Genomic DNA, 16289 nt, shown 5'->3' on the forward strand with positions numbered 1-16289 from the left:
GGATAGATGCAGTTGTTGATTTTATTAGGTTATGTTCACCTCCATATTCCTTTAATAATGACACATCAATCATAAGGAGGTTCACACAATGGCTTTTATGATATCTGTGCAGGGATGAGCAGAAACTACGCCAGTGCGAATTTATGCATCGTAGTTCGCATCTACGCATCGTAGTTTGTAGATGCCGTTCCAAAACTACGCTTTTACGAATTTACGCGTAGCGAAGTACCGCTACGCGTAGCTTACGCCAACTATGCGTAGTTAACATGTGTATTGCGTAGTGAACTACGAATGCGTTAATCGCGTCTAATTTTCCACGTGCGATTGTATGCTTACAAATTTACTCGTTAGAAAGGGGAATGTACGCATAGAAGAGTTCCCATTACAAGCATATGAAGAGGAATTAATGCGTACAATTTTCTGCATACGGGCATAAGCATCTGCATACACTATGCTTCTCACTACGCATAATTGCATATTTTAACACTTATTCTATGAAATGCATATGAAGCAAATATTTGATTTCGAAGCCGTAGTTTGGCAAAGCATAATTACATAAAACTACGCGTAGTTCCAGCGTAGCGAAGTTGGCTGACTACGACCATCCCTGTAATCTGTGTTCTAAAACAAAGGTCCAAGTTTTTTGTGTTTATTGTCTAGGTTATCTTCATATTTGCAAATGTAAATTGTTCTGTAACTGTGCTTCTTTTTTTTTTTTTTAGTTCTGCCTTGCTGAGAGCCTAGTTGCCACTGCCTCATCGATGCTCGTCATCGTGGTCATGCCACACTTCAGTATATTCACCAACACCATGATCCTCAGCAGTGTCTACTTCTGTCCTTCTGCTTTACAGATATTTTATGGATTCAGAAACCAGAATTTTAAATGGATCATGTCAATCATTTCTTTGTGTTTTCTTGTAATTGGTCACATCCTTTTCCTTACATCCTATGCCTTCAACAGAGAGTCTCAACATATAGCATTTTATTTTGGGGCAGCCATAGCCACTATTTTCATATCCCTAAACTGGTATGAAAATTTCACACCAACAGGAACAGGAATGGAATCAGAAAAAGAACCCAATGAAAACAACATCTTATACATATGTGGCAGCCTTCTCAAAATTGTCATCACTGTCTCCTCGATGGTAGGCTACATTGGAATCAAAAGAGAAGACTGGTCTACAGTATCAACCATAAATCCGAATGAAAGGAATTTGCTGATTGGTCTCTTTGTAGTCCAGATTGTGAGCTCTGCCTCTTGCCACTGGTTTGGTGTAGTTTCCCTTAAAATGCAAAAAGTCAAATTGTGTTTTTATATTCCGTACATCTCTGCCACTTTAACAGTGGCTTTAGCTTTTATTGTGATCTTCACAAGTAACTACACGGAAGAAAGGGACGCACACATTTATCTGAACATGTCGTATTTCTGCCACAACCTTCAGTACGTGGGCAGTGCCACATTTCCTGAACAGTTAGTCTTTGAGGTCAGACAGAATTTTTGCCAGTTTCTGGTGATGAAAAATATCACGTTTATCGTACTAATGGCCATATCTAACATTTTCTGGTATATCGGGTCCATTTTTGCCACTCTGGATGTCTTCAATCTGAGGGTTGAAAGGATTGAAAGAACAACAAGCTTATTTTTCCGACGTATGTATGAAGCTGCCTTTATTGACCAGTCCATGCTGCTCAACACAAGAAGAAACCATACTCAAAACTCAGCTGATGGGAACACGTAAGTGTAAGAATTTCCTACATTCTAGTTATAGCAGATCAGATCTAAATTAAAGAGAAACTATTGTCAAAATAAGGGGCATAGCAATAGGGGTTGCAGAGGTTGCAACCGCATAGGGGCCCTTGGGCCAGAGGGGCCCCAAAGGGCCCTCCCTTAACTGCAGTATTAGCTCTCTATTGGTCCTGTGCTCATAATAATCACTTCTAGAGATACAGTGGCTTGCAAAAGTTTTCAGCCCCCTTGAAGTTTTCCACATTTTGTCACATTACTGCCACAAACATGAATCAATTTTATTGGAATTCCACGTGAAAGACCAATACAAAGTGGTGTACACGTGAGAAGTGGAACAAAAATTCTACATTATTCCAAACATTTTTTTACAAATCAATAACTGCAAAGTGGGGTGTGCGTAATTATTCAGCCCCCTGAGTCAATACTTTGTAGAACCACCTTTTGCTGCAATTACAGCTGCCAGTCTTTTAGGGTATGTCTATACCTGCTTTGCACATCTAGAGACTGAAATCCTTGCCCATTCTTCTTTGCAAAACAGCTCAGCTCAGTCAGATTAGATGGACAGCGTTTGTGAACAGCAGTTTTCAGATCTTTTGCATTTTGCATTTTGGCCAAAAAGTTCCATTTTGGTCTCATCCAACCAGAGCACCTTCTTCCACATGCTGTGTCCCCCACATGGCTTGTGGCAAACTGCAAACGGGATTTATTATGCTTTTCTGTTAACAATGGCCTTCTTCTTGTCACTTTTCCATAAGAGCCAACTTTGTGCAGTGCACAACTAATAGTTGTCCTATGGACAGATTCCCCCACCTGAGCTGTAGATCTCTGCAGTTTGTCCAGAGTCACCATGGGCCATCTTGACTGCATTTCTGATTAGCGCTCATCTTGTTTGGCCTGTGAGTTTAGGTGGACGGCCTTCTCTTGGTAGGTTTACAGTTGTGCCATTCTCCTTTCATTTCTGAATGATTGCTTGAACAGTGCTCCGTGGGATGTTCAAGGCTTAGGAAATCGTTTTGTAGCCTAAGCCTGCTTTAAATTTCTCAATAACTTTATCCCTGACCTGTCTAGTGTGTTCTTTGGACTTCATGGTGTTGTTGCTCCCAAGATTCTCTTAGACAACCTCTGAGGCCGTCACAGAGCAGCTGTATTTGTACTGACATTAGATTACACACAGGTGCACTCTATTTAGTCATTAGCACTCATCAGGCAATGTCTATGGGCAACTGACTGCACTCAGACCAAAGGGGGCTGAATAATTACGCACACCCCACTTTTGCAGTTATTGATTTCTAAAAAATGTTTGGAATTATGCATGATTTTTGTTCCACTTTTCCTGTGTACACCACTTTGTATTGGTCTTTCACGTGAAATTCCGATAAAATTGATTCATGTTTGTGTCAGTAATGTGACAAAATGTGGAAAACTTAAAGGGGGCTGAATACTTTTGCAAGCCACTGTACTTTGAATAGTAGTAATCATTAACAAACTGCTCCCCATCCCCTTCTTGCATCTCTGACACTGTTATTGCCATTCTCAGGTTCTGGTGCGCCGTATCAATTGTTATTTCTAGAATGCTTGCATTATAAAACTTGCATCGGGGCCGACAGCTCCTTAGCTACGCCACTGGTAAAAATAATATAACTGTTGGAGCTTAGAGCTCTATACACACAAGTCGGCACCCAGTATAACAGATTAGAACTTTTTACTGAAGGAAAACATGCAAATATATATCATTCACAACCATCAGGAAGTGCAGCTTGCTCAGAATAGAGAGACTACAGAGTGAATACAGGACATGATAATCCCATTCACATTACCTTCACATCCTACACACAGTGACATCTTGTGGTTGTTTTACTATACTGCAGTGTAAGGTTACTAACTTTAATAATACCATAATAAACCAAATTGTTTTTTTTTTGTTTCTTTTTTTACAATATCCATTGAGAAATGATTTAGTCAGTATTTGCCCATTGTAAAATCTTTCCCTGATTTACTTTCTGAAATGTATCACAAGCAGGAACACCTTTAGTACTGGCAGGTGATCTCTGTGCAAGTGAAATGTTCATTTACTGACTGTGTGTGTGTGTGTGTGTGTGCGTGCGTGCATGCGTGTGCGTGCGTGTGTGTGTGTGCGTGCGTGCACGTGCGTGTGTGGTGTGTGTGTGTGTGTGTGTGTGTGTGCGTGCGTGCGTGTGTGTGTGTGTGTGTGTGTGTATGTGTGTATATAGGGTATTTAGGTATTTAGCATAAAAGTAGGTACCCTGAATACTTTACTGTGGTGTGCTATATTTTGTTATGGTTCCTCTTTAAAAAAAGAGCTTTGTATAAGTTGCACCCACAATTTTATAAATAAAAAACATAGCAACAATGCCTACCAAAACCTCACCCACTGTTGTAAATGTTTTATTAATGAGTTGTTGCATCTAATTCAGGGCACCACCATCTTGCAAAGTGCAAGTGCAATCACAAACACAAATACAATTGCAAATGCAGTTTTCCTGCGACTGGGCTGTGGTTTGTAGCCACACAAGGATGCATTGACTATACCCGCGGTAAACTTTATGTGTACAGGCTAAGGGTACTGGGCCTTATACAATGTGTAACATCATTTGCATTATGCATGCAATGCCTATGTTGAATGTTAAACAATCAACATAAAGGTTGAGTGTATAATCCTAGTTGCACAGTTTGCTTAGCATGTTATGTAAATTGTATAAATCCCAATATACTTTATGTGTGATCCCTGCACATTGAAGGTTATAGTTAATATACCCTATAAGGAGGTAAAGGTTTCATGCCACCTTCATTTGAAAAGGGCACCTGGAAAAAAAAGGGCTCCTGATGAAGCCCAGACACATACATTTGGTTATAAAAGGATGCTGGATATATCCGAGATACATACATTTGGTTATGAAAGGGTAGTGGATATAGCCAAAAAAGTGATTTCGGTTATAAAAGGGCACAGAATATAGCTGAGAAAAGTGATAAGGGGCCGTATATAGCCAAGAATATTTAGTTTGGTTATAAAAGGGGGCTGGATATAGCGGAGAAAAGTGATATAGCATTACCTAGTGATGAACATTACCTATTTTCTCCCTACTCTCACACAAAACCCACCCCTTTCAGTGCTTACACTTAAGACCCTTCCTGGTGGTGCCTAACCCTAAGACCCCCCCCAATGGTGCCTAATTCTGAGACCCCCTAGTGGTGCCTAACCCTAAGACCTCCTGGTGGTGCCTAACCCTAAAACCCCCTGGTGGAGCCTAACCCTAAGACCCCCTTGGTGGTGCCTAAATATGAGAACCCCCTGGTGGTGCCTTACCTTAATCCCCCATGCTGGTGCCTACTGCCTAATCTTTGCTGCATTTCATGTCAAACGGGATCGGTTGAAAAGGGCGCCCGAGCTGCCTGTATGAAAAGGGCGCCGCCATAGACATCAATGTTATTTTTGGAAATATGGGCTACAAGGTGTAGAAAAGGGCGCCCGAGTTTTGATATAGGCTACAAGTGGGCTCCCCTTTGTAGCCCATATTTTTTTGGCTACAAGGTTTTCAGCTACAAGCGGGCTCCCCTTTGTAGCCCATATTTTTTTCGGCTACAGTAAGGTGCCCCTCTGTAGCCCATATTATTGACTTTTTTTTTGTAGCCGAAGTTTGTATATGGGCTACAAGCGCTGGAAGCCGAATTATTTCATTCCCACACTATCCATGGCGGCCTGGAGGGGGAATAGTAATTAACACATCCCGGAGTTTTTTTGTAGCCAAAGTTTTTATATGGGCTACACCAGGCGCCTTGTTTTTTTTGTAGCCAAAGTTTTTATATGGGCTACACCAAGCATCTTTTTTGTAGCCGAAGTTTATATGGGCTACACCAGGCACCTTTTTTGTAGCCGAAGTTGGTATATATATGGGCTCCACCAGGTGCCCTTTTTTACCGGCGCCCTTTTCATGTAGACCCTGTCAAACATATATGTTATTTTATACTGATATAACGGAATTAACTTGTATAACCGAATAATCATTGTAGCTGCATTTCAAAACATATGTTATTCTAAAAATATAACCAAATTTAGGACCTGCAGATTTAATCGATCTTCAGATGTCCTTGTTGTAGCCGCATTTTACGCTATACTAAAAATATATCCGAATTTGTGATATAACCAAATTTGTGACCTGCTGATATAACCGATGTTTAGACATCCTCTTTGTAGCCGTATTAATATAGCTATAATTTTATTTTTGGTACCCTTTTATAGTCAAAAAATCCCTTAAGCGCCCTTTTCTCCACCTTATAGCCGCGATTTGCGGCAAATAAGATTGAAGTCTATGGCTCAGGAGCCCTTTTCAACTGATACCTTCATGCTATCCCATTTGAAACTAGTTTAAAATAATTTATTCCTAATTGGTGCCTTCCCACTAGTCTATTCTTCCTTTAAATTTTTCCGAGTTCAGTAAAGCAACTGTCAGGCTGTTACTAGGATACATCAAGCGAATTGGTGGTATAAAAATACTTACCTAGTGCTTTAAATTCTGTCCAGCAGTGTTGGATCCCATCCTCCTTTTCTCCCAAAATGCTCTGTATTCCCTTTATTTGGTGCTGTCTGGGCCCGGATCTTGTTGGTTGGGACCTGTGAACCGGAAGTATTAGACCTCATGCATGCTCAGTTTGAATATTATATTCACCACACCCACATGCGCAGTTCATCTTCTAGGTGTCTGTGGCCATGCTCCCGGCAACCTCCTTTGCACTGAACGTAGATCTGTCCATGTGGACACACCCTGAGTGCATGAGAGGCGGCGCTGGAGAGAGGAGAAAATACAGCATCTTTATCCTATATAATAATCTCTGCGTCTTTGTCCCTGGGTGTGTCCGTGCGTTTGTGCTACTGTGTATGTGCTGGGACAGGAACAGGACAGGGGTCCGGCTGGGTGGGCGGGCATGTGTGCGCGCACGGCTGGTGGGTGTGTGCGTGATGGGCGCGCTGGCATGTGGCGGTGATGAAAGACCTAGAGCCCGTTAGGCTTAGGTCTACTAGTATTTTATATAGGTAATAAAAGTAAGTGAAACAAATTAATTTTATTATTTTTAATAGGTCAAAAGTTTTTATCGGTATAGGCACGGACACGGACACCTAAAAGATAAACTACGCATGTGAACAGTGACATAGAATATTCAAACTGTGCATGCACACGGCAAATAAAAGATTCTAACTGTGCATGCGTGAAGTCTAAAGCTGGCCACTAACGGTCCAATTTCTAGTGAAAAATCGTTCGAGCGATCAGAAATTATGATCGGATTGGTTGTAAATAATCTCCATTGGTGGACACAATCGATTATGAACGAGTGAAAAAAATGTCGCCCGAATGAATTTTCGTCGAACGAAAATTTTGATTTTCTTGGTGGTTGTGATAGATAGGAAGCAATGATTGCTTAGTTGATGGTGTACTGAACGATTTTTCGTCCGATCAGAATTTCTGATCGCTCGAACGATTTTTCGCTAGAAATTGGACCGTTAGTGGCCAGCTTGATACTTCCTGGGCCACACATGTGCAGTGAAGTGTGATTTTGGGCAAAGTACCGGGCCCTCCAGCTGGGGACAGGAGCGGCCTGGAGAGACAGGGAGCAGACTCAAAGGGGCTGGAGGAAGCCCCAAGTGAGTAAAACACCTTTTTATTTTACTAATTTTATTTATTTTTTTATTTTTGTCTCAGGTTCACATTGAAATGAACCCGAGGTGAGAGACATATGGGGGACAACTTATTAATTTCCTTATAAACAATACCAGTTGCCTAGCAGTCCTGTTACTCTTTCTGGTCAACAGTGACTAAGTTGCATGCCTGAAACAAGCATGCCTCTAATCTGGTCAGATTTTTGTCAGGAAGAGGATCAGCAGGGTTGCCAGGCAATGAGCATTGCTTAAAAGAAAATAAATATATCAGCCTTGGTATGTTTCTCACCTTGGATTCCCTGTAAATTATTAGCATTAGCAAATTATTAGCAAATCATCGAGCCAAGTTAAAAAATAAACCAAAGTAACTTGTCTCTTTTATATTATTAAATATTATGGGTTTTTTTTTTCTTCAAGGGACAAAGAAAAAGTGAAGGTCTATCTGTGTGCCACAATGTGGCATGAAACCAAGGATGAGATGCTGAAAGCTCTTGGGTCCATGTTCAGGTAATACTTTGTGATGAAAAAGGATCATACTGTATGTTTCCATAATTAAATATGCTGTGACAAAATCAATACAGAATGTTTAAATTGTATTATTCCCTGCTGGGTCCTCCTCCACTTAGGAAAACCCAGTGTATGGTTTTTCAATCCAGGAAATCAAAAGATAAACCCAAGATGTGCCTTGCATGCTTTATAATACACTTCAGAGCAGGGAGATTAGACTCTGTTAAAGGGACTTTGTAACAAAAATGTCATTGAGTTTTCTACCATCCTACAGGTTCCTAAACCTATTATAATGTGCTCTGGCTTACTGCAGCACTTTATACTATCACCATCTCTGTAATAAATCAGCTTATTTTTCCCCTGTCGGACTTGTCGTCCTGTGTCTGGAAGGCTGCCAACTCTTCAGTGTGATCTGCTATGCATGCCCCCTCTATGCACACTTCCCTGTGTGTGTGTGTTATTTACATTAGCCAGCTTTTCTCTGCTCTCTTATCTTTTAGAAGCTGGATAAATCCTCCGTTCACATACTGATGAGTCACATACTGCAGAATTACAGACAACCAGGCAGAGCTGTCTGCAAGAGTAAACAAACAATCAGCTTGTAACTCTTCAGTGAGCTGAAGGGGGAAAGAAACATACAAATGATCTCTTGAGATTCAAAAGGAAGGCTGTATACAGCCTGCTTGTGTATGGATGTATTTTCTATGTGTGGACATACTGTACATCAACCTACTTCCTGTTTTGGTGGCCATTTTGTTTGTTTACAAACAAACTTTTTAAAACTGTTTTTGACCACTTTTAATGCGGCGGGGAGCGGCGAAATTGTGACAGAGGGTAATAGGAGATGTCCCCTAACGCACTGGTATGTTTACTTTTGTGTGATTTTAACAATACAGATTCTCTTTAAGCTTTAATGCTACAGTGTTGGCCACAAGCGGTCAAAGTCAGGCCTGAATTTACCTCATAGGAGAAGATAGGCACAGATGTCCTGGCACCTTAGACTTTGCCCTTTAGGAATCTACAAACCCACGCCGAACTGCACCATAAGTGTGCTGGCTGTCCCAGCTGTCACTTCTCCCTTACTTCCCTTGCCCATCCTAGGTGGCCCTATGTGCTCCTTAGTATTAGGTAGCCAGACGTACCCTCAGAGTTAAGTAGCTAGAGTTGCCCCAAGTATTAAGTAGCTAAATGAACCTCAATACGTAGAGGTGTCCCCAAGTATCAGGTAGCTAGAAGTGCCCCTGACTGAAGGGAGATCTCGTCAGTTGAATGTCGACAGCAGGTTAAGCAATCTCTTATTTACTATCTCATCGGGGCTCTGTGTAGGGAGGTAGGGAGGCGCTTGGGGAAGGGAGTGAGCTGCCTTTCCATCATCAGGCACCTGTAGACACGTGCCTACAGTGCCTTATGGTAAATCTGGCCCTGGTCAAAGTCTCAGAAGAAAAAGGAGGTGGGTGGGTTGAGGTTATCTGTACTTACAAGCAGCATCAGATTACTTGCAAGGAACTGAAGCAGCTGCCTCAGGTATTGTGAAACCAAGGGGCAAGCTGGGGGCCTCATGGTTACTTATTGTGACCTCTTGAATGGCAGAATGGTGAGCAGAGCAGAGTGCAAAGGTAACTCACATCTCCACACTCCAGCAATGTGGTCTCCCTTGAGCTTCCTTTTCAGCAGCTCCGTCTCCAAGGCTCCTCTCATCACATGACTCGCTGGTTTCTCTCAACAAAGGACTCTACGTGGTCTTAATCCTCTTATGTCATTGATGGAGAAACAGTCAGAGATTTTAAAAATTCTGAGGCAGCAGCCTCAATTCCTTGTAAGTAATATGGCCCTGCTTGTAAACACAGATCACTTCTCCTCACACACCTCCTAAGTCTTTTACCTCCTTAATGGGGTGACCCCGAGTGTAGGCAGCACTAGCCAGAGTGTACCCCCTAGTTTAGGTAGCCAGAGAGTGACCCCTGTACAGTTAGCCAAAGTATGCACCCCTGTTATTAGTAGCCAGAAAGTGCCCCCTCCTCCTCAGTGCATACAGCTAGAGAGGTAAATAAAATAAAGGTAGGCATAGAGTGCCCCCTTCCCCCTTTACAGGTAGACAGGCAGTGCTCTGCCTATTATATGCAGTCAGCGAGTCCACACCATAGCAGATAGCCAGAATGTGCTGCTTCCTCCCCTCCCTCCTACAGCATAGGTAGTTAGTGGTTGCCCCCTTGTTCAGCGTTGGAACCTCAAATTACCCTCCCCCATCTCCTATGCAGAGCTGCAGAAAGCCCTGTACATTACTCACCTTCTGGAATCCGGCCACACGCTGCAGTCTTCCTCCTGTCCTGTAGGGGACACTGCATCTCTATGCTGAGATTGCCCCCTTCCATCATGTGACAGATGGTGATCTTGGCATAGTGATGCAGCCCTAGAAGGACAGGAGAAGTTGAGCTGCTGCCGCTGGATCCCGGGGAGGTGAGTGACATTAGCGCTCCATTGTGATTCCTATGCTCTGCCCTCTTAGCAGTATCCATGAATGAGGTTACTGCTAATTGCTGTAAAAAGGAACCTCAAGCTACATCAGGGGATACTGCCAAGGAGGTTAAAGTGAATCTCCAGACAAAAAATCTACTCAGCAGCACTGAAAAGGCTTGGTATTTCTTTAACAGTTTCACAGCATCAGAACTTTGTTTTACTTACCCAAGCCTCATTTTTAGCTGCACAGAAAAAAACTGCCCGGGCATTTTTCCCCTGATGCTGTGCAAAGCATGATGGGATTTCTGATGTTGTTCTCATTGCCTAGTGTGCGCAGCTGGGAGGGGTGATCAGGACACAGGACAGGTGGAACTGTGCCTCATGCTTGCTGTCACCTCATTTCAACCAAAAAGATGGCTGCCCTCATGAAATCACAAACATTTGCATGTTCTTTTAAAAGAGGGTGGGTAAGAGATTATATCATCTACAGGTATCTATTTTAATTAACATAACTAATGTAACTTAATGACGGCATGTTTGATTAGGCTGAAGTTCCTCTTTCAGGAGCAGAGATGGTCAAGGAGAGGCCAATAGATCTGAATTCATGCAGATTTGACGCAAATTGCGTACAACTTAGAATTGGCAAATCAAAATGGCTAGGAAGTAAAATCTGCATAAAAGCCACAATTATTTGCAGCATTTTTTTTTCACTAAATATTCTCATTTCCAGACTGGATAAATTTAAGACTTCAAAAAAGGATGACACTTTCAGCTTTGAAGCCCACATTTTCTTTGATGATGCTTTCACTGAGGATTCTAAATGTGAGAATGGCAGAAAAAAAAGACATGTCAACGAGTTTGTGGAAACCTTGATCTCTGTCATAGAAGAAGTCTACAGGTGCGTATGATCCTCAAGTTCCTTTACAAAAAAATGTATGTCTATTAGTGGTGATCGCAATCAGCTAATTATGATTACACAAAATTTTGTGTAAAATTTAGCAATTATGTCCGTATGTAATCACAATTTATAAATGCAATTGATTTTGTGTAATCATTCGTAATGTGCCGTAATTTGTTGGCAAAGTAAGTGGTGAAAAAAAAGCAAAACCGCCATACATGCTATTGTCACCAAAATTGCTACATATGTTAAGAAAAATAAGTGGGTGCAAGTCAAATAAGACAATCATTTTTCAAAAAGACCTTGTAGTTTTTGAGAAAATAGATTTTACAAATACAAATGAAAAATGGTTTTTAAACTCATCAATCAATCATTAAACTCAAAAATGACAGTTTAGAAACCATTTTTCCTTTGCATTTTTAAAATCCATTTTCTCAAAAACTTTTTGACTTCTACCTATTATTCTCCTTAAAGAAAATCTGTACCTAAAAAAAGATCCCCTGGAGGTACTCACCTCGGGTGGGGGAAACCTCCGGATCCTATCAAGGCTTCCCCCATTCTCCTGTGTCCCACGGCGGCAGCGATAAAGCTCCCCAAATGGCGGTATTGTAAATATTTACCTTCCCGGCACCGGCGCAGTATCAGCTCTCTGCTCGGAGATTGGTCGGAAATAGCTGATTGCTGTCGGTCTGCTGTACTGCGCAGGTGCAAGTCTCCTGCATCTGCGTAGTAGAGCGGACCCAACAAAGATCGGATATTTCCGCCTAGCTGTAACACCACCCCCGCTGGAGCCAGAAAAGGTAAATATTGCACAGACTGACAAATTGTCGGCTGTGCATTCCGTGGGATGCAGCGAGACTGCCGTGGGACACAGGAGGACGGAGGAAGTCTTGATAGGATCCAGAGGCTTCCCCCTACCGAGGTGAGTATCCCACAGGGGAACTTTTTTCATTACAGAGTCTCTTTAACTACTTTAGGACTGCCTCACGCCAACGGGCGTGACCGCGGTGGCAGCCCCAGGACCGCCTAACGTCAATTAGCGTCAAGTCCTGGGGCTGCACTTTGCAGGAGATCGCATGCAGGCTGTGCGCGCATCCCCTGCTCGGGGATGGAGCTCTACCCTGCCTTCAGTATCCGAGCGGCAGTGGTGCTCAGCAGAGCTCGAATATTCGAGTAGCTCGAATATTCAAGCTCTTTTTCAGCTATTCGAGCTCGGTATTCGAGCTCCGAATAGCTGGAGATATTCGAATGGGCTATTCGAGTGAACTCGAATAGCACATTCACTATTCGCGCTATTCGAGCTAACAACTCTATTCGAGCTCGAATACCGAGCTCGAATAGCGTCATAGCCCAGATTGATGTCCTTAGAGCCAATCAGAGGGTTCCCAGGCCCTCTGATGGCAGCCAATCACTGAGGGGGACCCTGGCCAGCCCCTACCCTATAAATAGTGGCCGCCATGTTCGGTTTTTCCGTCCTTGCCTGACTTTGTACAGAGAGAGATCTGCTCCTTTGTGCTTTGGCTTAGCAAGAGCTTTATTGTGGTCATTCACCTAGCGTTTTTGCTCACATACACCTCCTATATACACCTATATTGTTGTTAGTTAGATAGACATTGTATTTTAGTTAGTAGCTTGTGTGTTACTAGAGAGCCAGCTGCTGCAGGCAAGCTTACACAACTTTAGGCCTCAGGGCCTGCCTGTGTGGGCAGCTCAGCTGTTCTCTCCTGTCCTGTTAGTTTATTTCTTCTCATCTATACCAGTATTTCTGCTGTCCTTTACTAGTACTACTGAGTGATTGTATTTTGTACTGTAGTTATATAACTGTACTAGGACTAACTAGGACACTCACTGTCACTGTTTGTTCATAGCTCCTGCGTGTGACCGTGTGTGTGTGCGTGCACTGTCTGTAGTGTACACACACTCTATTTCCTTCTGATTACTGATTAATTATTGTAATTTCTAGTTGTACTTCCTGACTGTTACTACTTACTTACTGTACTAGGGACACTCACTCAGTCACTGTTCATAGGCTAGCTCCTGCGCGTGTGTGCGCGAGCGTGCACTCACTGTCTGTAGTGTACACACACTCTATTTCCTTGTGATTACTATTGATTATTGTAATTTCTAGTTGTACTTCCTGACTGTTACTACTTACTTACTGTACTAGGGACACTCACTCAGTCACTGTTCATAGGCTAGCTCCTGCGTGTGTGTGCGCGTGCACTGTCTGTAGTGTACACACACTCTATTTCCTTGTGATTACTACTGATTACTGAATCTGATTAAGTTGTAATTTCTAGTTGTACTTCCTGACTGTTACTACTTACTTACTGTACTAGGGACACTCACTCAGTCACTGTTCATAGGCTAGCTCCTGCGCGTGTGTGCGCATGCGTGCACTCACTGTCTGTAGTGTACACACACTCTATTTCCTTGTGATTACTATTGATTATTGTAATTTCTAGTTGTACTTCCTGACTGTTACTACTTACTTACTGTACTAGGGACACTCACTCAGTCACTGTTCATAGGCTAGCTCCTGCGTGTGTGTGCGCGAGCGTGCACTCACTGTCTGTAGTGTACACACACTCTATTTCCTTGTGATTACTATTGATTATTGTAATTTCTAGTTGTACTTCCTGACTGTTACTACTTACTTACTGTACTAGGGACACTCACTCAGTCACTGTTCATAGGCTAGCTCCTGCGTGTGTGTGCGCGTGCACTGTCTGTAGTGTACACACACTCTATTTCCTTGTGATTGCTACTGATTACTGAATCTGATTAAGTTGTAATTTCTAGTTGTACTTCCTGACTGTTACTACTTACTTACTGTACTAGGGACACTCACTCAATCACTGTTCATAGGCTAGCTCCTGCGTGTGTGTGCGCGTGCACTGTCTGTAGTGTACACACACTCTATTTCCTTGTGATTACTACTGATTATTGTAATTTCTAGTTAGTGTACTAGGGGACACACTCACTGTTCACTGTTCACACTTACTGATTACCGATTATTGTATTATGTATTTGTACTGTACTAATCAGTTAGCGATCTAATCACTTAGTGATTAGTGTCACCTCACCCACCAACCCACTCCATTAAAGTACCCCACTTTTCACCCTCCCTTTTAAAAAACTTTTGTGTTTACGCCCAAAACATCGAAGATGTCTGGAAGTGGCAGCCAGCGCGGTTTGGGCAAGGGGAAGGGCAGCAAGGGAATCAGGAGGAGAGGGAGCAGCATTGTGGCAAGCCGCGGCCGCGCCACCATGCACAGTTCCGCAGCAGCAGCGTCAGTGGCTAACATTCCTCCTATAGCCACTGGCCGTGGACGCCTTGGGCGCCGCCCAGCAGGAGCATCTGCAACTCACGCTGCAGAGACACAGCAGCAGCAGCGTGTAGCACCTGCTCCGATTTTCCTCCAGCCGGGTCGGAAACGTCCCATTGAGGAAAAGGATGCAGATACTGTGGTGCAACTGATGACGGAGGATGAGCAGCCCGCCATCAGCTCTGCATCTGAGGCCTCCACCCTCACCACCACCACCACCCCTGTTTGCAGCAGCCGCCCAGCAGGGCCTGGGGAGGAGGCCAGTTCACCGTCACTCGCCGACCTGTCATTCAGCAGTCTTTTGACCCCAGGCATCATGAGTAAATTGTCTGCTGTTGTTGGCGATCTTGAGGAGGAGATGCTGATGGGCACTTTGGGGGATGAGGGGTTGGACAGCAAGACTGTGGCGACAGTCAAGCAGCCCATCCATGCATCAGGAGAGGAGTTTGGGGGGTCATCATCCCAGCAGGACATGTTTCAGGAGGGGGAGGATGATGATGACACGGTGACAGACAGAGACTGGGTGCCACCAGCTCCAGGGGATGTCGTCATCAGCAGCTCTGAGGAGGAGGAGGAGGATGCGCTTGTGGGCCTTGCAAGGAGGCGCATCATTGCAAGCATTGGCAGCAGTAGGCAGGTCCCACAGCCTGCTAGTGTCTCAGGCTCAGCAGCAGCAGCATCTGCCAGTACCACCACCAGCCGCACCCAAGCCCCCCCCCAACCACCACAGGGAGACAGGCAGCAGCGGTTCCATGCCGTAGGGGGTTGTTTTTGTCACCAATCTGGCGCTTTTTCACCATGCCCACTGTGGACAGCAAGTACGCCACTTGCAACCACTGTCAGCGGAAGTTAAGCAGAGGTGCAGACCCCTTAAAGTTCAGCACCAGCTCGCTCATCAACCACCTTGCTGCGAAACATTTCCACCAGCATGAGGAGTTCCAGGGGCTGAAGGCATCTGGTGCTGGCAGTGGCACCACACCCATCACTGCACAGCCTTCAGCAGCAGCAGCAGCAGCAACAGCAGCCACCTGCCCTCCTGCTCCTCCAGCAGCACCAGCAGGAGTGCGGAAACGCACTGCTCCTCCCCCCTCTGCAACTCCTGCCGCCGACACTGAGGCCTGTTCTGGCAGCCAGTCCTCAGTGGCCTCCTCTGCTGTGTCTGCTGATTCCCGTGCCAGCAAAAGGCCACGCCAGAGCCTTTTGAGCGAGTCCTTCCAGGGGGTGGTTAGGGCTCTGCCTCCCAGCAGCCGTCGCATGCGTCAGCTGAACGGCTTGCTGGCACGGGCCATGTGCTCCCAACTCCTGCCGTACACGCTCGTGCAGGAGGGGAGCGACATGCGTGCGCTGCTTGCTTGTGCAGCCCCAGACTGGCAGCTCCCCAGCAGACACTTCTTCGCCCGCAAGGCCATTCCTGCACTGCACCGCTTTGTGATGGCCAATGTGGAGCGAGGGCTGGAGCACGCGGTTGGTGAAAGGGTCCACGTCACCATGGACTCCTGGAGCAGCCGCTTCGGGACAGGCCGCTAACTTTCCTTCACTGTCCACTGGGTCAGTTTGGTGGAAGGGGGTGAGGATGGGAGAGCAGCAGCGGGCACAGCAGCAGCAGCAACACAGTGGGTGGTGCCACCCCGCAGGGTCAGGGGAACTGCAGCAGGTTCCTCCGATCCTCTGCCATCCTCT

The 16289-nt window shown here is 44.5% G+C and overlaps 1 protein-coding gene across 1 annotated transcript in view; it reads left to right on the forward strand.

The window, feature by feature from the left end:
• LOC137526043 (chitin synthase chs-2-like) overlaps window positions 1-16289 on the forward strand; it is a 125598-nt gene that overhangs the window by 52667 nt on the left and 56642 nt on the right. Inside the window, exons 3-5 of the mRNA XM_068247255.1 lie at window positions 723-1735; window positions 7836-7925; window positions 11113-11280. Coding sequence (XP_068103356.1) covers window positions 723-1735; window positions 7836-7925; window positions 11113-11280 — 1271 coding nt within the window. The remainder of the gene's footprint in view (window positions 1-722; window positions 1736-7835; window positions 7926-11112; window positions 11281-16289) is intronic.

Source organism: Hyperolius riggenbachi, chromosome 7 (genome assembly GCF_040937935.1).
Source record: "Hyperolius riggenbachi isolate aHypRig1 chromosome 7, aHypRig1.pri, whole genome shotgun sequence".
NCBI classification, from domain to species: domain Eukaryota; kingdom Metazoa; phylum Chordata; class Amphibia; order Anura; family Hyperoliidae; genus Hyperolius; species Hyperolius riggenbachi.